The sequence below is a fragment of the Poecilia latipinna genome, unplaced genomic scaffold (genome assembly GCF_001443285.1).
Source record: "Poecilia latipinna isolate Pla-1442-1.1 unplaced genomic scaffold, P_latipinna-1.0 Scaffold22, whole genome shotgun sequence".
Lineage (NCBI taxonomy): Eukaryota > Metazoa > Chordata > Actinopteri > Cyprinodontiformes > Poeciliidae > Poecilia > Poecilia latipinna.
In genome coordinates this window covers 529,111-555,252 of record NW_015112638.1, presented here as the reverse complement: position 1 = coordinate 555,252, position 26,142 = coordinate 529,111, and the positions used below count along the sequence as shown (strand labels likewise).

The window sequence follows — 26,142 nt, the reverse complement described above, 5'->3', positions numbered from 1 at the left end:
CCCCCCCCTGCAATGACACGGAGCCCCCCCTAGGGGGCGCGCCCCACAGTTTGGGAACCTCTGGGTTACTGTGACAGGGCTAGTGTTGATACTTGATTAACATGAAGGGAAAAAATGCTGTTTTTCACACAGCATTTCTTAAAGAAACTTCACACCTTCACTAAATCATCACTGCTAACATTTATGCTGTTTTACCTCAAGGGAGATTCAAATTCCTTGACAGAAATCCAGCTGCTTATAAAATTACTTTTTATAATTCATGCAGTCAAGTCTATGTAACTTGTCTTTAGTATTGGCCGTTCTCGGCTTGTCTTTTACCGACCCTTTGTGGATGTTTTGACACTTCTCTACGACCAGCTTTATCACCATGTAGATATCTATAGAGAGCCATGGAGGCAGCTCTGCTCAGGACAAACAAATAAAGATCCCGGTTACTGAAGCAGAGGCAGGTTTACTGCGTGAATGAGATGCTCATTTGACTTATAATGACAGAGCCTGAGAGCTATTATGTTTTCAATGGGGGACTTAACCATAAATCCATTTCAGATCTGTGTTTGAGGCAAACTCACTGGGGGAAGCTGGGAACAGCAATCTGGACTGAATCAATTGTTTCTACTGATGGTGTCCACCTGCAATTCGCTTCTGATGATAACGGTGGTTTGTCCTTTAACTGATGGGCTGTTTCCAATTACTACTGATAATATAAAGTGCTTGTTTTCCTTTGCAAGCTACAGAACATGAAGAGGAGTTTCTTGCCTAAATAAAGGTAATATTTTCAAGCATATATTTGTTATATACTATCTAAAATTAGCTGAAATATTAAAACTCTAGCTTTTAAGTTATTATTGTTTCCTGACACACTTTTTAGAATATTTTTTGGAGAAATAGCTTTGTCAAATGCAGCTGCCCAAAATGTTTTTTTTTTTCCAAATTGATTATCCAGCTAATGTAAAATGAATCAGCACCAATTTTTGTATTTTAAATACACTAAAAAAAATAAAATAAAAATGTATCTCCCAAATGAAACCTTCTTCTTCTGATCTGTACTCAGATAAAATAAATAAAAATAATTTTTACTTAAAAATAAATAAGTACAATAATTACAAAACTGAAAAATAAATTTAAAATAGTAATAGTTTAAGTGATAGTAATAAATTTTTAAGTATTAGATTTACACACATAGACTTCATTAAATAAACTAAATATTTTTGCTTACTACCTTTAGATAATCTCCATTCAAATTGTGTTTTTCAAACTAGCTTCTTTGATAAAGGTTATAATTCTTAGGTCTGTCACAATAAATTCTGCTGGACGATAAATTGTTCCATTAGTTATTGTGATAAACAATAATATTGTAGTTTTGAGACCATTTTTAAGTAATATAACAGTAATGGCAAAATAATAATGCAAGAACACATTCTCAAAGATCAGCAAACTTTAAATTCTAGTGAATATTTAACACTGGGACTGGACAACATCTGAAATATCCAAAATAAATAAACAACAAATAAAATTAATTTTGAAGTCTTTCTAAACAAAATTGTCCTTCAAAAAAAAGAGCTAGTTGAGACCAAACTGAAGACTTTTATCATCCAGTTTTTGGTAGAGTGAATTTTTTTAAAAATCATGTCAAAGGAAATGATTGAGTTTGTTTTAATTTATCATGCGATTAATTAATTTATTTATCATTTCTGTGTACCTAACAGACTGTTTCATGAAAACCTATTTGGTCCTGACAATTTTAGGACATACATTTACAGTGAAAGCTGTGTGTATTTTTCTATGCGAGCAGGATCTTATGTGGGGACTCTTTGATTTATGTATTTTTAATTCTTGGTTTATTTGTGTTTTACTTTGCCAATTGCCAGAGGGTCCTCAAATGAAGACAGAACGATTTGTGTGCCAGCTGGCTGTCATGGACGTTAGTCATAAAACACATTAGGAATGCCACGCACATGGCAGCTGTAGCATTCAGTGTCACGCGCCAATGGAACATGTCATCAATCTCCATTAAAAACACAGGAAACACACAGATTTCGTTATTTATATTCAATTATAGTTTTTACCACCTTGTCACTAAAGACATAAGGGTTTTAGATTAAAAAAAAAGAAGCTGATTAGCAAGAAGTCAGAAGGTCTTTGGTAGACTTTATCAGCAGAAGCCATGACTCCATTGACAGGAGAGGGCTGGAGCTCAAGCTGCTCCCCGCTCAATCTCGTTCCACATGATTATTCTCAATTTCACAGCTGATGGTTTTTACTGAGGCAGACGGCGGCAGCCAAATGTTAAAGTACAAAAGAAAAAGCTCTGAGATAGGAGAGAAAGTACGACGGATGGGGGAGGGGAAGGGTATCGAAAAGATAAGCGGGTCGGTCCGATTCATCAGCGGCGTTTGGGATTGAGGTAATCTGAGAATGCAACCTTGCTTTTGCAAGACATGATGCACAATTCAGGGTGAATCAAGATATACAAAATTAAAGTTCAGTTCAGATGTTGGTGACTTACGGATTGTGTAAACAAAGATGTCAGCACTAACCCTTCACTAAAACATGTTTCTGCACTGCGATGGTAGGAGTTGCTTTTTACTATTGACATCTTGCTTCAGACTGACTCCTTAATGATCGAAAAAACAAGTTTCCATCATATCCGTACAAGGAACCGCATGTGCAACTATGGGGGTGATGGTTTAAATGAAAAGATGGTAAATCCACATGGTATTTTCTGTCCTGCCCTTTGTGTGCCGTAGACAGAGACTCGCTCCCCCATCCCTTCCCAACATATCCAGCTGTGAGAGCCCTTCTCCAGCAGAAAATTGGCCTGCTGTGAAATACATATGTAAACTGTGACTGCAAAAGAAAATCCTGAGCAGATTTTTCTGAAAATATCTGGTGAAAAGGATGAAAAAGGTTGGAAATGGAAGTACGTCATTGTTCTGTAAGTTAAGGCCTTTTAAAAACACTGACAGTCACGAATACTATGGATGACATGTTGATAATTTTAACAATAAACTTATCAAAATAAATCATTTCAATGCTTTTCAGTCATCCGTAAATATTTTAAACAGTCGTAACATCTTACATGTAGACTTTCTTTGGTGGTATTATTGAATCTCTGTGCTGCATTTGACACAACTGATCACAATTTACTGACTGGCTCTAGAAAGTATTTTGAATTATCTACATCATGAGTCAAACTCGAGGCCCATGGGCCAAATCCGGTCCGCCATAGCTTTTTATGTGGCCCTCTAGGTCCGAGACTAAACACTAAGCGTGCTTAAATATTATGCTATTAATAAAATTAATGTAGTTTTTATCTGTTTACTGCCAAATTATATCATTGAGTCCCTGCAGTTTCTTGAGAATTATCGTGGAAATTCACACAAAATCAACAATAATTGGGAATTTATTGTAGATTTTTCTCAAAAAATTTCAAAAACTTTCTTACTTGTTCTAAACAGCTGCCTCAGCCTTAATTGATGTCATATTTTAGTCCATGATTTATACAGCGAGTAATAAAGTCGTCATAAATAAAGGCAAATATTGCAAATATTTCCAAATTAACAAACACTTTGATTTTTATTGCAAAATCACAAAACGAATAAAAAATCTGGCGGGACAGAAAAGATGCTCAATAATCTTATTTAAGTTTAAGGATTCATTGATATTTTAACAGCTTGTGAACAGGTTTTATCAATACATTCTGGCACAACTGGCCCTTTAAGAGCATCCATGATTTTAATTTGGTCCAAAACAAAAATGAGTTTGACATCCCTGATTTATAGTTATCTGCTTGTAACAAGTTCAGTCGGAGTCCATGTAACAAGATCTGTCAAGATCATTTTTACTGGACGTTAAATCGTTCCAGTAAATATTGCGATAAACAATAATGTTCTTGTTTTGAGACCATTTTCAAGTAACAGATTAGTAGTGGCATAATAATGGATGTCCAATAAACTTTAATTTTGTAAAAGAAACAATAAACACTGGAAGATATTTTAAATATCCAAAATAAAACAAGCAAAAACAATAAATTACACAAATTATGGTGTCTCATTAGCATAATTTCAATTCAAGAAACATTTTTAATCAGAAAGGAAACTATCAAGCTCATTTTAAGTTATCCTGCAATTAATTGATTAATTGCTTATTGCGACAATTTCAAAGATTTGAATCTATTGGACTTGTAACATCCTTTAACCAGTAAAGAACACTATCAGCCTTTTATTTTGAAGAGTTGCCAAACTGAAAAAAAAAAAAATCTCACAAAATATACTTTTTTAAAAGGCGTGATCTCAATAGCCTTCACACATCTCCTGTCACTGAAACGGTTTCGGATAATAAAAGGAAAAAAAGCATTCTCGTATACCGCAACTTAACAACATTACACTAAAAAAAACTAAACGTTACCAAACGTCTTCTAACACGAGCAAAGATTGAGGAAGATAATACTTAAGCTCTACAATGTGGTTCTTATTCACATAGAAGTTAGTGTTAGGACGGTAGCACAGCTACCCACTGCAGGAAGCTAGAAAGTCGCAGATAAAAACTAAAGTAAGTCACTGCTACAAAGTCAGGCAATCAATATATGGGTTGACTGATTTTGTGTTATGACAAACATTAGGCAGATGGTTATTAAATGGTTGTTTTGATATTGCTAAGGATCGTGTGCCAATATCACAGCTACAACAGTATTGTGTTATGCTACGTTTAGCTACTGTTACCAAATGGAAAATTGATCAAGCAGATTGTGAAAAATATTTCATGTTAAAAGAGTTTAAGGTTCTCAAAAGATAAGTGATGGGGATGTTTTTAATAAGCAGCTGCGGATTGTAAAGAATTATCAAATGCTATTAAAAATGGTTGAATTTATAACTCCATTAGATTGTAAAAAATATTCCATATCCTTTGTTCTACCTTGTTACACATTGTCAGAATAATAATAACACAACTGTGTTTTCTTGGCCTTGATGATAAACTGTTATTTTGCCTCAGTAAATGAAAAATTGTGTTGTTGTTTTTTGGTGCTGTGTGTACATTTCCCACCTCTGTGCTAATGTAAATATACATAAATATGGCCAGACTTTAGGCTGAGTGCATGCATAGCACCTCATTAAAAAGTGAGTGCAGTAATTTTTGGAGCAGGTCTTCTGTCAGATTCAAATTTAGAATGAAAAAAGAAAAAACAGACAATTTTCCTCCCCCCAAGACCTCAAGTAAGTCGATAAAGAGCAGCAAGTAGTTTCCACTGAGAAGCTGGAAGAGCAGAGATTGCTGGCTATTCCCCCCAAAAACAATGTTTGTTATTTTATTAAAATGAGTCACACTTTCTTCATCACTTACTAAGTACCTGATTCATCATCAACCCATTTTAGCTCCACATACAGAAGCAGTAATCTGAGCTTCTTTAACCAGGGATATTTCGTGGTATTGTGATAACAATACAGGTGGCAATAAGAATTATTTATTGTTACTTTTTTTATTTAACTGTATGATTGTGACTGCATAACAAACAAATGCTGCTTTTGAAAACCACACATATTTTCAATATGCTTCTTATAAGTGTCCCATTAATCATATTTTTACATTTATTGATATTTTTATTGACAAACAATGGGGAAAATAGTAAAACTAACAATCCTGACCAACATGGACAGGTTTGGGGGCTTCCAAACATCATCATTTGGAATTTATTGCAACAACAATAATCAAAATTCTCATTATGATAAGAAATCACAACAAATGGTAAACCAATGATACGATAAATGCCCATCCTTAGTTTTTAGCCTCCAGGTTTGCAGATTTTCCTTCAGCCCAGGTATTTCCCGTAAGGCACTGGTACTTTCTGTACTTTCAGAAAAGCTATGAGAAGACCAGGTGTCCTTAACATCAAACTGTTTAGTGTTTTTAACAGCTTAAAAATGTTTATTTTACCTTGACAGTATAACTAACCTCTCTCTTAAAGCGTGTCTGAATCAGAGTTGCCATATCTGACTGTTTTCAACCCCAAAATTAAAAAAAAAATCCAAATCATGATCCTGCAAAGGGTTGTACAATACTACTACATAGTGACACTTGATTAGCCAATGACTAATAATTTATTATGACATTTAATAGATTCTAAACATTTCAAAATGAATCTTCTAACTAGGTAAGTGCAACAGCACAATGTTTTACTAAAGATTTTGTGCTTATTTCAAAAGAATTTCCCACTGAATGGTTCCTAGAAACTTGACAAATGTTGTGAAAAGCAGTCCAAATTCAAACAATTCCCAGCCCAATTGGGTAGAAACCCACCCAATCTGGCAACATTGGTCTGAATGAGATGGGGTTTTTTTAAGGTTTTGTTGGCTCTAGTGGCCTTTATTTGAAAGTAGTTTGACAGGAAATGGGGTAATGAGACAGGAGAAAGACATGTGGCAAATATCAACAGGCTGGGAATCAAACCTGCAACCACCGGCACGAGGACTAAGGCCTCAATACGTGGGTCATGCTTTGCCCCTGCGCCACCACAGCAACCCCATGAATGAGATGGTTTTATACCCAAACACAGGCCTGGGATGAAGTTGTACCAAGTTGTCCCGGTGTGACCAATGGGAAAATTAAACTGTGTAGATCGACTGAAGGAGGTTAGTAGTGAGACGGATTTAGGTTAAATATTGCAGAATGACATAAATTTACCCCAAAAATGTAAAAAAAAATTAACACAGAAACACAAACATAGAAGACTAAATGATACAGATAATGGGCGGATGTGCCAAAACTTTCTCCAAGAAGAAACAAAGATAAAACTGAAGTTATATCTTTGGACCTAAAGAGGAACGATCTAGAGTCAACGCACAGCTTCAGTTATTACAACTAAAAACCAGTGATCAGGACTGAAGCCTGATGGACTCTGATCTGAACCTTCAGAGCCACATAAAGACGATTACAAAGTCGGCCTTGTATCACCTGAAGAACATTATGTCTCAGCAAGATCTAGAGAAACTCATCCATGCATTTAACTTTAGTGGCACGGATTACTGCAACAGTGTAAAAAAAAAAAAAAAAATCAGACCAGAACGCTGCTGCTGGAGTTCTGATTAAAACCAGTTAGAGCACGTCACCCCAGTTCTAAAGTCCCTACACTGGCTCCCTGTAAATCAGAGAACAAACTTTAAAATACTGCTGTTAGTTTATAAATCACTGAACGGCTTAGCACCACAGTACATTAAAGATCTGCTGTTGTCATAGCAACCTTCCAGACCGCTCAGGTCTTCTGGTTCTGGTTCTGCGCTGCATCCCCAGAACCAGAACCAAACACGGAGAAGCAGCATTCAGCTTCTATGCACCACAAACCTGGAACAAACTTCCAGAAAACTGCAAAACAGCTGAAACACTGACTTCCTTTAAATCTAGACTAAAAACCCACCAGCTTGGAGTCGCTTTTGAAACATAATCGATTACTAACTTAACGATGGCACTTGACTAAATGTAATGTTTTGATTGTTGATTCTACGTTGCATGAGTTTGTGTTTCTTCTATTTTTATGATGTAAAGGACTTTGAAATGCCTTGTTGCTGAAATGTGCTATAGAAATAACATTTGATTGACTAAATAACCCAGTTAGTCAGCTAATCAGCAAAAAAAGTTGACTTTAGTAGTAGTTCGTATGCAACATGAAGGTCTAAATCCTGCAGTTTCTTTGTGGGGGAAATATACGTTTCCAGATTTCTCTGTTTGATTCGCATCCAGAAGAACAAGCAAGCTACAAGCTACTAAAAAAAAAGAAGAAGAAGCGCAAACTCCCAGCTGCACACATAAGGAGTGCTGGTGAAAATGACTGCATCCCTCTGGGGAGTGGGCAGTGGGAGATGCGGGACTTGATGAATCAAGGACCTTTTGTTTGCAGCAAAATGATTGCTTCAGCCTAGTTGGAAAAGAACATCGCGTTGGCTGCGCTTGGCAGGTGGGAGACAGTCACTTGTGGCCATTTAGGTTTGAAGCTGCCGCAAAGAGGGACTGAGGAGAGCAAGGTCATTTAAAGAGGATGTAGAACGTAATGATGTGGCCAGTGCAGGGTGTTTAAGTGTGTCTACTCTACTTGGATTGAGCTGCAGCTCAGCACGCCACAGCAACACTTGCAGTAATGAAAGAGACACACAGGGATCTTTACGAGGACGCATGAACTAAACACAAATCCCAGACGCAAATGTGATATTTCAGATTTAGAAATACCTCGAAATGCTCTCTTTTCTGGCTTTTATTCATTTAGCAAATTTGCAGAATCTTGTTAGAAAAACAGAATTCAGGTGCACCTCTGGCCTTACTAGATGTGTGCAAAAAAAAAAAAGTAAACGTTTTGATTTTGTGGTATTTAGCATGAAATTTGTAAATCTACACACGATGCAGAACAGACCTCCATATTGCAGAAACACGAAGAACACATCGGAATGAGCAAACCTGCTCTGCTTTTTGAGCACAAGCTTCAGGTTTCTATGAAAAATGTGGAGGAAAACACTGAAAAAGACGTTTCCAGTTGGTTGATTTCTGCCAAATATCGTGATTTGTTGTCCGCAATTTACTACCGACCATTTCACAGCAATGGACAAGCAGAAGGACGGATGAGACTTTTTCCTTTTGTTTATGTTTAAGGCTAATATTATTATCCTTAACATTAAAATAACAACCTTATATTATATGATGGATAACAGAGATAAATATTTACAAATGCTTGAGTTAGGATTATGGTGTTTAAAGGTAATTTAAAAAGCTTCAATTTAGAACAAAGTAAATATATTTTCATGTAAATATACACTATTTAGAGAGAAAATCATTGCCAGTGAATGAATGTATTTTAATCTCTGGGGAGATCCTTTAGAAAAAATTTCACAATATTTTTTCCTTTACTCATACTGAGGTATTGGAAATTTAACTTTGCTAAAACAGAACTAAAATATTTAGTTAAATCAATTGTGCTACATCTTTTCTAAGAATATCTATCTGATCTTTGAAATTTTTAAATGTCATTTTGTATAAAAAAGAAATTATTTCAATATCACATCCGCAATATATGAATTCCTACATACAATGCACCACTGCATAATCCACAACTGAGCATCTACAAAGGAGCACAGCAGTCGGAGCCAAAGAAAGACCTTACATTTAACAAGAATTAAATAATTTGGTTTCTTTATTTTACAGCAACCCTTTGACCTCCAGACGCAGCAGTGCTAAGACTTTCCCTCGCCCAATAAAGCTACCAAGAATGACACAGACCAGCATGAAAATATGGAAATATTCATCATCTTATTCTAAAACATTAAATCTGATTCACCACCATCATTTCAGGGAAAAAGAAAAAGAAAAGCTTAGGCAAGAGATTAAATTTCAAGACCTTTCTGCGTTTTTGATGCTTGAAATTACTTCCTGTAAATATTCCCAACTTTAATTTATATTTTGTAGTAGCTCAACATGAACCACAATACAAACTTTAAATACTATGGCGATTATACAACTGTATGATGTGTTTTACTACAAACATGTAAGTCCATTTGATGGTTTGAGGTAGTTTTACAGAAATTAGCTGCTTTTTGGTAAAATAAAGAGTGGCACATTAAGAGAAGCTTTTTAAAAACGAGTCTAAATGGAGTTTAAACAGAACCCGCTTCCAAATGTAAAATCAAAAACTGTTTTCCTACCTGAGTGAGTCGGCTGCGGAGCTCCTCTGCTGTCGCTGTCCATTTCCAGCTGCCACAGATTACAGCGCGAGCTCAGCTCCTCGTGAGAGCGCGTCCGCTCCCGCGAGCCAGTCAAGAAAAAGATAAACTGCGCGGGTAATGGGCGCGCGCTGCGCCACCGCCGCCTGCGCGAGAGAGATACCGAATCACAGCGCGCGGGGATGACAGAGGACAACAGAGGAGGACGAAATGAAATCAGCCGGTGAGGAAAAAAAAAATAAAACACAGAGCGGGAGGCATAGAGAAGCAGCAACTCACACACACGGCGTTTGAAATGTTACGACCAAGAAGAAAAACTTGGAAAAACATGCTTTTTTTCCTTTACGTTTTCAAAACAGGATTAAGAGACTGACAGTTTTATGCCCTAGACCTAAACATAAACACCTCCTAAAATTTAATTTTAGGTAAAAAAAAAAAAAAAAAAGGAAGCACAGAGATTTATATACAATATTAGGACGCTCAGGAAAACAAAAAGGTCAAAACTAGTGCCACTGATTCAAGTTTAAAAATAAAAGTTACACCTGAACGTTTTCTCAAGCTGCGTTTCCATTGAGCAATTTGACATTTTGAAAATAAATTCACTTAAGGGAAACAGGTATTTCAGTTTTCCAATTAAAAGACTTGGCCTGAGGATGAGGGGGTAGGAGGGTTGGCAGTGTTGAAATTGGTTTTGATGGAAACACTTTTTTCCCCACATCAGAGTCATATGATCAACTGGATGTTGCCACTGGCAAACCATGAAGAAGNCAAAAACAGGAAGTAGTTGGAGTGTCATACCATGCATGAACAAACTTATTCATGTGTGCTTTTAATTACGTCTCTTGTCTAATGAAAACACCAAAATTGTGTTTTTTTGACATTAGCGGAATATTTACAAAGTTTTGTAGAAATTAGTCTCGGGAACGTAGCTTCATTCAAAGAGTGCCAATGGAAAAGTGAGCACCTGTATTGTAAATTAGATCTTTTGATCTCGATGGAACAAACCTGGTTAAATTAAAGATTATTATGACTTTATTCTTGTAATTTTATTTTATTTTTCTAATAATACTACATTATAAGTACCACGTATGGAGGTGGGAGAGATTGTATATTTTTTGGGGTGAAAAGACCTAAATTGGGCAGTTCTGACTGTGGTGAAAAAGCCGGATATTGGTTACATTTGGGCAAAACAAAGTAGATTTGAGTCGCATTTGCCTGCCCCCAACTCCTTTGCCTTAATTATTCATTGAAACAAGCCTAAACAAATGGCCTCATAGTAGATTTGATGAAAGATTAAGTGGAATTTAAAGCTTAACAACAATGCTAATGTTAGCCTATAAACAGTTCTAGTAAAAACCTGCTCCAGCTTAATGGTCGAAAATAAACAACCTGAGAAGTCACAGGACAATGGTGTCTCACTGTGACACGTCAAATCCCTCCCCACCTCTAGGTCATATTTATGTCGTGTAAGGTCCAATCCCGGCCCTGTCATAGCTGCTCATTAACATCGTTGGGCTGCATTCAAAAGCAGATGCCTGCAGAAGACTCGGGGAGTTCAGTGACACCAGGACATGCCTGCGTCGGTGGTGGCCAGCTCGCTATGCGTGCGTGTTTAATTCAGCTGTCAGCCAGATTGTGATGCATGAACGGTGGAACATACTTGGAGTTTGAGCTATGTCCTTCATAGCTCAAACTCAAATGTCCTTCGCATTGAAGTCCTTTGACGCCCTGCTTGACCTCACCATAAGGCATCGGCCCTAAAAATAAAGGAGCTCATATGTTTGCACTCGTCTTTTCGCTTCTGGGTGCGGAGACTAAAGAAAACCCAACAGATGCATGCACTGGGCACCTCCAGTGAAGAAGAATCAGCCTCCTGCTGCTAAGGTTAGAATAAAATGTGTGCAGGCCAGTCATCATGCTCCCTCCATCAGACTTAATAACAGCCCTCGGCTCCATCATCATCTTGAGTGCTTTCATTAAAGAACATTTTTATTCTGCTGCGCTCAAATCATCAAGAAATTGTCCATGACGCGGAGCAGCGTGTTATAGCTCCAACCCGGTCACCATGGCAATGTGGGTGTGTGTGCACGTCTTCTTTTTTATAAACTCCTTTTTTTTGCCTTTCAACTTTAATGTTTTGATTGAGATGACACTTTCAGGATGCCAGTGGTTCATTTTAAAAAGATGGAGTGTGGAGCTGCAGCCACATAATGGCTGCACTTCACAGCCTGGAGCAGAGCAACCCCCAGTGTTGAAGAGTATTTCAGCTTGACTACACAATCCCCCGTCATTTGTAGTAGTTGTTTTTTGTTTCATAAAGTGTATGCCGTTTATTGTCTTCTGTATGCGACTGATTTAATTACACCTGTTGTCTAAAGGGCATCTAAAAATGTAGAAATATTAATCCTTTCTTCTCAACGTGACAAATGTCAGGACATAGCGTCTGAAGTGATGTTTTACCACAAATGAAACCATCAATCAAGCTTTCAAGCAGACAAATTATGTTTTTTTTATTTGATGCAATTAGGTTTGGCAGGTATTTTTCCACTTCAATATAAATAAATACAATTATATCCAAGGTGTTAATGTAGTTTATGTTGTAATTTTTCAGCAAAAGGGTGTCCAGTTCAAATCTCAGCAGTAAAAAGTATTTTCTCCCTCGTATACATCTTCTGCATCTACTTATTTATATATATCACTTTGTTTCAGATTACCAAATTAATTTTTACAATAAACAAATTCAATCTTAGTAAATTCAGAAAAGCAGTTTCCAAGTTATGAAGAATAAACCTACCCCAGCCAACAATGGCCTGTCCAAAAAAGAAACCCCTCTCCACGTCACGGTTGTTAAATTAGGATTAATTTAGTTTCATTCGCCACAAGATCTGGATAATTAAGAAATCTCTTAGAATGGCACTATTGATCTTAAAATGCAGCACAAACTAAAGATAATCCAAATAAAAAACAAAAAAACAAAAACAAGAAAAAGTTACAAAATAATTTCTGAAAGGTTTTGGACATTATCCAGAGTCACAGCGCTTCAATATTTCTGCATTTTGTTACGTTACAGCCTTATTCCAAATTATATTAAGTTAATCTCTTTCCTCAAAAGTCTACAAAACCCCCAATTATGACAATGTGGAAAAAACGTTTGAGTTTTATTAAAAATAGGAACCAAGAATTCACATTTACGCAACAGCCTTTGCTCAGCCTTGAGATGTTTCCACATCTTAAATTGGGTCCAATGTTGTAAATTCAGTTGATTAGACTTGATTTAGAAAGGCACGAATTAAATCAAAGGCAAAGTCTGTAGACTGGATTGTCTTAAAATACAAATCTGGGGAAGGCTAGAGAATATTTTATGCTTTGAGGGTTAAAATGAACAAAGTGGCCAGTTTGACGAGAATGGACGAAGTTTGGAACCACCGGAACTTTTCCAAGAGCTGTCGGCCGTCTAGACTGAGCGATTGGAGGGAAAAAACTTTAGTCAGGGTGGAATCGAAGAACCCAATGGTCACTCTGTTGAGAGAGGAGAACCTTCTAGAAGTATATTTTACTTCTTGCTGTATAGATCATGTACTATAATCTGACATCAATTAAGGCTGAGATGGCTGTTTAGTTCAAGTAAGAAAGTTTTTGACAATTTTTGAGAAAAATCTGCAATAAACTCTCAATTATTAGCACAAAAAGTGTAGTTGTTGATTTTGTGTGAATTTCCATAATAATTCTCAAGAAACTGGAGGGACTGATTGATAGAATTTGGCAGTAAACAGATAAAAATTACATTAATTTGTTTGAAAACATGATATTTAAGCACACTTAGTGTTTAATCTAGACGGCCACATAAAAAGCTATGGTGGGCTGGATTTGGCCCATGGGCCTTCAGTTTGATACATGCTGTATACCAAAGCCACTCCTTAATCAAAAACACTTAAGTGTTAAGTAAAGCATAGACAGAAAAGTGGTTTTATCTTATATTTTTGTACAATTTTGGCTTAATTACTGCTCTGAATGTTGCTGAATGTTTTTTCACCAAATTGTCTTTTTCTTTTTTACGATTATTTCAATCGATTCACCATGATTAGTACTACTAATTCATTTCAGCCCTAAACAGAACAGTTGTATTTTATTGTGGAACACAGTAAACGATTAAAATGTGTGTAAGGTTGGTTCAGTCTGTTTTCTAAGCACTCTGCTCACTTTCCATAAACATTTTTAGATTTAGACGAGATCATCCCTCTTAGTCAGGCTCAGTCTGACAAGCTGACAATGAAAGGGGATGATTGACTCTCAGAAAGGCAAGTGATGAAAATTAGATCATGATGTGTCCTGGGTAAAAGTGTACATCCTGGTACAGTCTGTCCCTTGGGAGTCAATGCCACCGAAGTCCACTTGAGTCCGTTTCAGGAAAGGAATGGCACTCGACACAATGGCTGAGATTCACTGAGGACAAAGTGCTGTAGCACTGTTAGTCTCTCAATCTATCCAAAAATCAGACTCATAATCTATCAAAAACTCAGTGATTTTTATCACACATGCAAATATGATGTGTATTAATATTCACATGAAAACAGATTTATTTAGGATCAGTCAGTGACAGGAAAATCTATGGACGCTAGTAAATCTTGAAATGTATTCTTAACCACATTAAGCTCTTCTTTGTTATTGAGTCTTTGCAGTTACTTCACTTAATCATTAGAGGCGCCATGACGGACGTCGGAAGTGAGGGACTGAACAGAGCGACTGAAATTGTTTTCAAAAGTTGTTTTTGCCAGTTTATGTGTGGCTTTAACTTGTACGAGTCAAGCTAATTTAACACACCTGGTTGGTGCTTATAGACGGCGGTAGCTAGCTCAGAAACCGACCGAAACCTCCTTCCTCCTGACGTGTTGTTCAAATTGCCGACTTTTCCTGAATTCACAGCACTTGATTTATATCACTGTCATAAACAGTGGTTTGCCCTTACACCAGATCAGCCCTAAAAACGTACAAAAGACGGGATACTAACCAGTTTTTATATATACATGCTAGGCTACATGACCGTAGCCATGGAAACATAATCATGTTTCCATGGTTACCGAATTCTCCATAATGCGATATTTTATATCTTTCTAATAATACTTTCTTATAAAGTATATAAACGTTAATCTTCTTACCTTGTAAAAAGTGTTAGGTCTGGGGATCGTCGGCAAAGCCGAGGTTTTCCGGTTTTTGGTTGTAGGGTGAGGGGAGCGGCCCGAATCCGACGGTCAACTGCTGGCTGGTTCGTGAATGCTCCCACACTTTTGTTTATTTTTGCCACGATTCCCCAGTACCTCTATGTCCAGCCTCGGATTGAATAAACCCTTTTGTTTTATGTAATTTGGTCTGGACTCCTTATGTTCTAACAGCTGCAAATCTGCGATTACAACGAGCGCTGACGGTCAATATTATTGACAGCTGCCAGTCGTTATGATTGACAGCTGCTATCCATCGCCGCCGTAGCTTTCCTTATTAAAAAGTTATAAAATAAAATGACAAGTTTGGTTTGCATCCTTGTCTGCCTATAGAACCGACCGCGCAGCACCCTATGTCTATTTTTAAAGGGAAATCAACTAAATAGAAGCGATATTAAGTTACAGAACGCATTGATTATTTTGACGTCCGTCATGGCGGAGTGGGCGGAGTTCTGGAGATCGTGACGTCACGTCCCGATGTCAATAGGTGCAAAATTCCCAAAATAAAGGCAATTTTATTTAAGTCTCGTGGCAGGGGATGAACTAGCTGTTCATCCTAGCTGGAGAAGAATACCTCATCCGATCCAACGTTGGATCGGATGATCCAACGTTGGATCATCCGACATTGGATCCAACATCTTCCTGGTTGTTTTGCCAGGAAGATCACTCCTAGACTTTTAACTGTTTGGTTCTGGCTCAGATCATTGTGTACCTTGGTGGTTCCTCACTTTGCACATAGAACCAAGTTGGCTATGGTGAGAAACATGCCTAAAGAAAGTTAATAAGCAACACTAAACACACAAAATTTTAATCTTACAACTTCACAGAAAAAACAGATCGACGTACTAACAAAAATATTTAACTACACTAAATCTGCCAGGGTTTCCAGTGAAGGAGCCATCACAAAAAAACTGATCGACCATCAATGGGAGACTTGTTGGAGAACCAATGATAAATTGGGACTCTTATGTTCTCCAAAACAATGACTTTAAACTAGGAAAAAGGCTAAACATGTCAATAATCTTTTCTTAGTGAGTCCATTGAACAACAACAAAAAAAGTTTACACTTAGTGTTTAACATCAGTGCCAATATAGAAATAATTTTGAGATATTTGTGATTATAAATTGAGAATATAAATCTATACCTGTGTACAGTCATCTACAAAATAGGTCATAATATAAATCTAAGAAATTCTAAAAAGTAATTTATTGAGTTAATTTTTTTTTTATGAGATTGGTATTTTAAAAAAATTGCTTCACTTTCAACAACAGTTTTTTTTTATTTTAAATAGCATTCAGTTTCCTTCTTCTCTTCTCTAAGCTCCAACCTGGTGGCAGATGTTTCATTTTAGATAAGAGACAATTATTGTACCACATCTCACGTCTGATCGCTATCAGCAGAAATCTCAGACTCCCCTGCGAAACACAACCCAGATAGGCCGTCCCCATGTCCTTGATATTTAACGACATTTCTTTCTGTCCAGGAAGATGGTAAAAATACGTCAAATTCTATGTTTTCTGTAAAATATTAACATTAATTTACAGTCCCAGTAGCTAATAAGATAATTCTAGTAACCATGACCTCATTTCCTGTCTTGAAGGAAGACTACAAACCCAGAAAGGGCAGAGAAACACGTTTATTTTTCAGGCCACATTTTCATTATTCTGCTAAGCTGCTCCCCTAAACACAGTCAATTTCAGTCAGGCTCTCAGCCCATTATAATTCACAGAGGCCAAGCATGAAATGAGTTTCTTTTTTGACAGAACACATCTTGACTGACAGCCCAACAAATGAAAAATCATTTACTGTGAGCAGAGCAGTCGCTTTTCTTTGGGCAGAAACGGCGCCATATCGGTGAAACTGTGTGTGTGTGTGTGTGTGTGTGTGTGTGTGTGTGTGTGTGTGTTGAGCCAGCGATGATAAATTTAAAGTACTGTTAGTGGAATAAAAACCACAAAAGCAAGTTAGAAAAATATAGACTGGAAGTATATAATTTAATGTAGATTAAAAAGATGTTTTTTTCTTTAAGCAGCCTGCTTAAGCTATGTTCTCTATTTCTCAATTTTTCATTTTATTTAGGTGAACCTGTGGGATAAATTTAAACCATTCAACATTTTTGCTGATCAATTCAGGTCATTTTAGCCTACCTGTGAAAATTAAATACCTGGATGCCTATAAAATATGTGAAATAATGCATTTACGTTCATATTTATGTTTCTAAATAAGGCCTGCAAATTTATTTTGAGGCATATTGTTCAAACTTGCCAACCTGGAAACTACAAATAAAGCTAAAAAAAATGTAGCTGTATAACTTGAAGTGAAAAAACTGTTTCTTTAAAGCTAATCAGGTTGTTTATTATTTTTCCCCCCAATGGAAATTGTTAAATATTTCCTTTTTAATGCTTCATTTATTCAGAAATGTTGGTAGGGGGAGGATTAGTTCCCAGGGGGCATCCATCCGTAAGGTTTTGTTAGGAGTGACCAGATGGAGTCACTAGTCAATAGTAATCTTTAAGCGGTACAAAAACCAAAATATAATCAGAATTTCAAAGTTTTTTTTTTTTGTTTATTTACCCCCCAGTATTTCAGCCAAAAACCTGCTAATTTGCAATGTTAGAAGCAACTTTTTAGCCCATGATTTCCTAATTTTGGACCAAAATATGTCATCAAACATTCAAAAAGAGGCAAAAAAGCAAAACAGTATTTACATAAATGTAAATAAGTGTGTGTACAAATGTTCATGTTTTCACATCATTTAGGAAAATACCTATAATATTGAATGTGCTCTCGTTGTGGTTCTTTTATACAATAAATATTTAATTTGCTTTGTTTATATAAACCAACAACCTGGAAAGACCCTCTTCTTTCAGACGTCTCAGAGTTTTCTGGTTTTAGGATTTAAGTATTGTGCTACCATCTAGTGTTGGGAAATAGTTACTCATTAATTTTTTCCCCACAATATTCAAACAATTCTATTAGTTTTTTTTTTAATCAATTCTAATTCTAGCTAATCAAAATTTCTCTAAGAATTTAAGTATTTCATAGGATCATAAATTGTCTGTTTCAGTGCTTACAGGGTAGGATTTTATTAACATTATCTGCAACTAGAGAAAGCCACAAAAGGTCATTGCTTGACAAGATGGGTTTTCTGTCACAACGCTGTGATGGAAAATTGAGTGGAAGGAAAAATGTAGAAAACATCAAAAGCATCTTCGACTGTTGGCCTCTTTTTAGATGCAGGTAATTTTCATATTTTATTTGTAAATCAAAGTTCCAGAGTCTGGAGAAAGAGTGTAGAAGACAAAAAACAAACTTCATCGCAGTTTTCACAATTGGTGATGATTTGGAAAGCCATCTTGAATGCTGGTTTTGCCTTTGATTTAAGTTTTTATCTCAAACACACAAAATCTTATCAAGTAGTTTTGGTGTAGTTTCTAGTGCAAATATCTTAACAAAACTAACGTATTGATAACTTTTAGCAAGATATAGAGATTTGTTTTGAGTAATTAATTTCTTAATATTGATGGAAAAGTTCAGATTATTTAACTTAAAACATTTTTCCCCATATTATAAGTTAATTTATCTGCCAGTAGAACTAGAAATTTTTAATCAATATTAAGGAATTATTTACTTAAGACAAGCCTCTAAATCTTGCTAAAAAGTTACTTTTATGTTAGTTTTATTTTAAGCATAAAATATTTGCACTAGGAACTACAGAAAAATACTTGGTAATATTTTGTGTTCTTGCAGTGCATGAATCAAATAACATTTTACTGGTCTTAGATTATACTCAAATGTTTTTAGAAGGGGAATTTTGTCATTAATTTTGAACATATAGGAGTTTAACCGAATTGTAATATTGAAATATCTAAAAAATATTTTCATATTTTTAAGCAAATGTTTTCATTTTCATCCAAAAAACTAAAACTAAATGTAATTAAATCCCAAAATATAAACAAAACAAAACAGAAGAAGTCTTGAATGTTATTTATTTTTTTGATTTACAAGTTATTTCATATCTCTTTTTAAAAAATGACTAACATCTCGGTGTTAGTTATCAGGACACAACAAATGAAAGCAACTATATATTTTTCCAACATTTCAGAAGCTTTTTTATGAGTGAACCACCAAATCATCACACCTCAAAAAAAACAAAAAAACAAGTTTGTGAGCATTTCTAAAACTATCCGTTTCATCCGAGTCCTTCTCAGAAATAACATTTACATTTCTAGTGGGGTGTGGAAATCCGAACGGTCCGATCCTTACTGATATGGGTATGGGAGATGCATGTGTTGCATGCCTGTCAGATTATCTGCACTGCTGGTTGTAGATGAACCTCACTGTGTTTTTCAGCAATATTTGTGCAAAAGTCAGCAAGTTCCCCTCACAAAACTGATTAATTTCAGGCATTTTCCCTTAAAGACATTGGAGGCAACGACGTTCTTTACAGGTTACGATCTTAGTAATCTTTGTAGTATGTGTGGATGCACACAAAGGTCTCACTATACACATTAGTAACTACTGAGTTAAATCCCAGGTGCAAACAAACAGGTATGCAATCATGTGAATTTCATTGTAATAAGACAAAAAGCTTCATCGCTCTGCTGCTTGCAAGTTTAGCATTAACAATATTGCGTACTGGTTGACTAAATAAAGATCAGCAATTAAGGAAATGACAGACATCGATCACATGTGTGTGCATATATTTATACACACGCACACATACACACACTCTGACTCAAGCATTCAGAACAAACATACATGCTCACCCAGAACAGCAGCAACCTGAAAATAGCGCTCTGAGAAGCCAAACAGACGGAAGATGAATGGGATTTTAGACAAACAGTGGAAAGGCGGTAAAGAAGTACTGGAGGATGCTGGGAGTTCCCTCTAGCTTATGATTCTCGTTAAAGTTCTTTTAATCAGAGGATCCAGATAATCACATCTGTAATATCAGATTAAGTACAGGAGAAGCGAGAGGCTCTGCCCTCCTCTGCCTGCCTGCCTGCCTGCCTGCCTGCCTGCCTGCCTGCGGTTTAGCTACATGTTGTCCTTAAAATGAAGTTCACGGCTCGTTCTCCAAATTCGTCGTTTTGCACTCGCTAATGGCCGCCGCCGCAGCAGCCGCCGCCGCCGCTGCGGCCTGCGGGGGTCGCCTCTTGTAGATCCACCCCGGTTCTTGTCCGCCCGCCTTGTCCTGCTCCGCCCTGAGGCTCACTCTTTGGAAGTTTCTTTGCTATAGAGACACAGACATTTGAAAAGAAATGAAATTTTCAGCAACAAAGTGTTGTTTTTGAGCATTATTTCCTTCAAAATCGCACACGTTTTGTCTCTGCAATAAGTATTTACGTCCTCAAGCTTTTGTCACATTAACCCAAACTTGAACATATTTATTTTAGTCTCAGCCTTAAGCAGGTTTTCCTCACAGCATGATGCTGCCACCACCAGTTGTGACCAAGAGGATCACACATTCGGGTGATTTGTACCAGATTTTCTCCTCATAGCGTTTTGAACAGATTTTGAAAAATTGTAAAGTTTGAGCCAGTTTTAAAAGGTAAGGTAATTTTATTTACAGTACATTTTCAGAAACAAGGCCGTTCAAAGTATTTTACATGAATTAGAAACAAAAGAAAAAGAAAACGAACTTCAGAATTTATAAACTAATAGAAAAGTAAAAGCATAAAAAGTTTAATGCTAAATGTTGATCTCAGGTCACATGTAGTTTCTCTAGATATCCAAGTTTGTTCTAATTTCTTCTCTGGATGGTTTATCAAGGTGATTTTAACAAGGTACTGGGGATTTAAACTGAGTGTTAGAACATGTGGGGATTTGTATAAACAGCTCTGGAAAAAATTAAGACACCAATTAAAATTATCGGTTTTTCTTATTTTTATAGGTTTATGTTTGAGTAAAAAGAACATTGTTCTTTTATTCTATGAACTATTGACAACATGTCTCTGAAATTACAAGCAAAAATTTACTATTTGCAAAAAATGAGAAATGACCTCAAATAACGTAAAGAAAACAAGTTCATTTAGAAACAACAACACTAATGTTTTAACTCAGGAAGAGATCAGAATCGATATTTGGTGGAAAACCAGGAGGATTTCAATGGGATTTAGTGCAGTGGGCTCTTAGGTTTCTTTTTTTTTATTTTATTTTTTTTTACAGAGCTTAAAGGTTAAGATCAAAATTATTAACTATCTATTAACACACTTCTGACTGTAAGTATTTAAACATTTTAGAGATTACGAAGTCCTGATTTGGCCGGGGAGCTGAAGGTTAGAGTTTTATTATCTTTATAAAATGAAAATAATTTTGAATCTCAATCTGCCATGAAAAACTCTGAGATGCACGTATGCATTTCTGTTTATGAGTGTCCTTCTGTGTGCAGATGCAGATGTGCTCGTATTTGTTCATAGGTGTGAAATCATGTTATTTATGGGTTGCGCATTTCAAAATAGGTAATAATGAAACTGCTGTAAATAAAGGTGTGAGCTGGGGGAAAGAAAAGACAGGAAGTCGACTTCAGATAATGACAAACAGAGGAGTGGTGCAAGGAATAAAACTTAAACTCTCTCCTGTTCAAGCTAAAGTTAATATGCTAAATGCGTTTGTCATTCTGTCAGACACGAGCCCTGGTATTTACTGATGATGATGATGATGATGATAAGAGTAATTTTATAACTGTTGTACCTCGGCCTGTCACGACACATTTTGCTGGACGCCAATTGTTCCAGAAGTTATTGCTATAAACAATAATATTGTTGTATTGAGACCATTTTTAAGTAACATAATGATAATGGCAGAAACACATTCTCAAAGATCAGTAAACTTTAAATTCTAGTTAACATTTTACTCTGGAACTGGATGACATTTTAAATATCCCAAGTAAATAAACAAAACAGCAAATAAAATTAATTTTGAAGTCTTTATAAACAAAATTGTTCTTAAGAAAAGGACTAGTTGAGATCAAAACACCAAACTGAAAACTTTTATCCTCCAGGTTTTTGTAGAGAAAAGAGAGATAAAAATAAATTATGTCAATGGAAATTGAGTTTGTTTTAATTTATTATGTGATTAATTGATTACAATACAACTTTAGATTTTTGATTCCTAGTGCTGTTCATACAAAGTTTCTGAGCATCTTTAAAAAGTCTTAAATTAAGACCTTAGAGTGTCTTAAATTCATTAGAAAAACAAATAAGTTGGCCTATTTAATATTCGATGTAGTTTATTTTTCTCTTCAGACAATGAGACAACTCTCTTCTATATCCTCCATTTCTAATTTAAACTACATATGACTGCAAACAAATGTTAATCACTCTGAAAGTGTAGACTTCTTAGTTACCACCCCTACTCTTTTCTTCTCATGAAATTCAATCCAATCAGTTACGATTGTGTTAACCAGCTGCTACCAAAAATATTTGTTGGTGTGAGACCCAACTCACTACTTACCGATGGCCATAAAAATTTCATTGACATTCATCGCAGTCTTGGCTGAAGTTTCCATGAAGAGCAGACTATTGTCGTCAGCGTACGTTTGCGCCTCCTGGAAAGATTATTTGTCAAGATTTATCTTTAATTGATTTGAAAACAACATCAGCGTAAAATTTTTCAGTGGTACTATTAAATCTTCCCACCTGAAACTCCACTGCTCTCTTGTCAGCGATGTCCGCCTTGTTGCCTGCCAGAGCGATCACGATGTTGGGACTGGCTTGCCTCTGAAGCTCCTTCACCCAGTTTTTTGCACGAGTAAAAGTGTCCTAGTAAACCAGTTGACTGGATTAGCACGATTCTGAAGTTTCAAGATGTTTTTAAGTGAAGGGAAACATTTTCATCACTCAGGGAGACACAGGAAGCCACAACACACATCCAAGCAAATCAGACAAAAATGGTGTCAAACGTTTGTGCTACCTTGTACGTATGAGACAAAATTGGTGTTAATCTACTTGACTACGTTTGTGCAGCAAATATTTTATTTGTGTTGCTTTGGGTATGAAGATATTAATGAAACTTTAAAGGTAATTTTATGAAATCAAAATTACCTTTAAACTTCAGCACAAACAAAATATTTACTGCACAAACATAGTCGAGTTGACTGACACCAATTTTATCTGGTTTGATGAAGGTGGAGGGCTCATTGGCCTTTCATGACCTCTGGAAACATTTTTTAATATCTTTAAAATGACAGCGTCAAACAAAAAGTTTAGCTGCACAAACGTAGCACAAACTTTTGACCCAATTTTGTCTGATTTGGAAAAGGTGGGAGGCCCAACTTCACTTCGGTCATCCTACAAGGATTCATGTTTCAGAATATCTTGCATAATCAAAGCAAAACTTTCAGTCTTCTAGCTTAACATAATCTTTTAATCAGATTGCAATTAATTCAACGACTAAAAAAAGCCATCTCTGTTCATGTCAACTCTTTGATCCTGCAGCTGATACCCACTGTGTTGGTCATGTCGTAAACCACGATGGCTGCCTGAGCGCCTCTGTAGTACATTGGGGCGAGGCTGTGGTACCGCTCCTGACCCGCTGTGTCCCAAATCTCAAACTTCACAGTGGTGTCGTCCAGACAGACCGTCTGAGTGAGGAATGCAGCTGAAGGGCAAACAGCATCAATATGTTCTGATTAATACTTGAGGTTCAGATGGAAGATCGGACGATTAGACAATCGGATCAGGTTGCATTGTGTCTACTAAAGGTGGGCAAATGTTTTGAGAATGAGTTGGTCGGGATTACAGGGATTGAAAATTGACACCATTGTGATGGTGTCAAGGAAGGCAGCAAAGAAAATTTCATGAAAAACATCAAGAACAGGCCAACATTCTGCAGGAAGGACCAGGATTTTTTTGGTCTGAATGGTAGTTTGATCATGTCCTCAGCTGCATCCAAGCGATTAATCAATTATAGAAATAGTTGTCAACTAATTTAGTTAGCTGAGAAGTGGAATTTACAGACACACAAAAAAATGGTAATTTGCTAAAAAAAACAAACAAACAAGAAACTGCGTATGTCCATTCAAGGAATGCCATGTTATTGCACTTTAAGGAACAAAATAATTTATTTATTCATTATTTTTATTATTTATTTTCTTATTTAAAAATGAATGTAATTATTTGTTCATTTGTATCTTTTCATGTATTTTTAATTTGGAAATAAAATGCAAACGAAATGTTAAGTGAAATGTGTAATTTTTTTGATCTGATTAACAGAGTAATCATCAGAATAATCAATAGATTACTAAAATAACTGTTAGTTGCTGCACTGGCTGAATCCCATGTGGTTAACTCTCATCATTAACTAATTTCAGCTAAAACATTGGCAAAAATAAAGAAAGCAAATAAAAAATTACTCAAAGAACAACTGCATGACAATCCAGGAGCGATTTGGTCAAGACCGTGATAACTTTATGGCTCAGCAACTAAAATGAAGGCCAAAGAAACGCTTCAGATGTTATTATATTATTCATATTTGGATATATATAACTCAATTGAAGCCATTGAAACTTATAAAATGGGTATCACTTAACCACAGAACATCAATGAAACAATTAACAATAAGGAAATAAGGTTGGTGAAAAACATTTCTGACATTCTCAAACGTTTTGGCCAAGTCTGTAAATGTAATTCCTTATTTAGCTAAAAATAAATCATTGATATGTCTTCATTCCCCAAAGTGTAGTTTATTTAATTTCAAATCAATAAGCACTATTATAATACATCACTGTTATATCTAGGTATCCATCCATCCATTTTCTTTACACCCTTGTCCCTTAGTGGGGTTGGGAGGGTTGCTGGTGCCCATCTCCAGCTAACGTTTTGGGCGAGAGGCAGGGTCACCCTGGACAGATCGCCAGTCTGTCGTAGGGCAACACAGACACAGACAGGACAAACAACCATGCACACACACACTCACACCTAGGGGCAATTTGGAGAGACCAATTAACCTGACAGTTCATGTTTTTGGACTGTGGGAGGAAACCGGAGTACCCGGAGAAAACCCACGAATGCACAGGGAGAACATGCAAACTCTATGCAGAAAGACCGGGGCCGGGAATCGAACCCAGAACCTTCTTGCTGCAAGGCAACAGCACTACCAACTGCACCACTGTGCAGGTATATAAAATCAAACTGAAGATTTGTTTCTCTCCTTTAAAGACCCTCAAACTGCATCTCTCTCCATTTCTTTATCAGTTTCTTTTTACCTCCGATTGTGCTCTCCTGGAATTCGTGGAACTGGCCTTTAACGAAGCGCAGCACTAAGCTGGACTTGCCCACGGCTGACTCCCCCAGCAGCACCAGCTTAAACTGGCAGATTTTGTTTGCCGCCGCAGCACCATTAGGCCGATTTGCTCCACCGCCGCGCCCAGCCATTGGTAGTCAGAGGAACTGCAGGTCAGCAACGTGTAACGTCAGGTGCCGAGTCTGAGGATCAGCGATGGCAGCGATCGCACTACTGGAGAGGACACCAGATGGATCGCACCACAGCGAAGAGTTCAGGTCCTTGACAGGAAAAATAAAAAGATAAAATTCAGTGGTGGACAGGGTTTCCTCCAGAAAACTTTCTAAACCCGGTGCTGATGTCATTCATCCAGTTGGCCGCCATGTTTTTGAGTTAAAAAATGTTTAAAGTTGACAGGAAATTTGAAAATATCACGATATGCGTTATTGGAAGATTAATAACTAAACACCAACTATAAAGTCTTAAAAAAAGGCAATGCTTAAAAGAGAAATAAACAAACAAATAAATAAATAAAGCCAAGCCTGGTGGGGACACAAGTAAAGCCTGGTGGCCCGCCAGGCTTTTAATACACTGAGGGAAACCCTGGATGGAAATAGGACATTTTTAGATTTATAGTCACATATTTAAGACACTGAAACCTAAAAGATCGATATTAATTGATATTACTTTGATTGTGTGGAGCACAGAGAAGCACAATGCTCCCCAACCTGCTGCTGCTCATTACTGATCAGCTGGCTGAAAAAAGCCTGACACATTTTACATTTGGTTTCAAGAAAGACCAATTAGGAAGATTGGAAATATTTCTGGTATGTTCCAGTTAAAACTTAGCTAACTTAAAACATATATTTAAATTTTGTAATAAAATCAAAACTAAGGAATAGAGATAAATCAATGCTAAATAAATATACATTTACATTTCAAAATAGTCAAAACAAAATGTGTCAAGCTCAAGCCCCGGGGGCCAGATCTGGTCCGCCATAGC

General features: G+C 36.5%; 2 protein-coding genes across 4 annotated transcripts in view; both read right to left on the bottom strand.

Moving 5' to 3' along the window:
- The window catches only part of LOC106949806 (zinc finger protein 385C-like), a 109,343-nt gene extending 99,475 nt beyond the window's left edge, over window positions 1-9,868 (bottom strand). The window contains exon 1 of the mRNA XM_015036315.1: window positions 9,678-9,868. Coding sequence (XP_014891801.1) covers window positions 9,678-9,720 — 43 coding nt within the window. The 5' untranslated portion in view covers window positions 9,721-9,868. The remainder of the gene's footprint in view (window positions 1-9,677) is intronic.
- Window positions 9,869-18,884: 9,016 nt separating this feature from the next.
- Window positions 18,885-26,142, bottom strand: part of LOC106949789 (ras-related protein Rab-5C-like) — an 11,814-nt gene continuing 4,556 nt past the window's right edge. For all 3 annotated transcript variants that reach the window (XM_015036290.1, XM_015036292.1, XM_015036302.1), the window contains exons 2-6: window positions 25,123-25,420; window positions 23,365-23,516; window positions 22,556-22,678; window positions 22,371-22,464; window positions 18,885-20,148 (exon numbers count right to left, since the gene is read on the bottom strand). In XM_015036290.1, the coding sequence (XP_014891776.1) occupies window positions 20,015-20,148; window positions 22,371-22,464; window positions 22,556-22,678; window positions 23,365-23,516; window positions 25,123-25,291 (672 nt within the window). In that variant the 5' untranslated portion in view covers window positions 25,292-25,420 and the 3' untranslated portion in view covers window positions 18,885-20,014. The remainder of the gene's footprint in view (window positions 20,149-22,370; window positions 22,465-22,555; window positions 22,679-23,364; window positions 23,517-25,122; window positions 25,421-26,142) is intronic.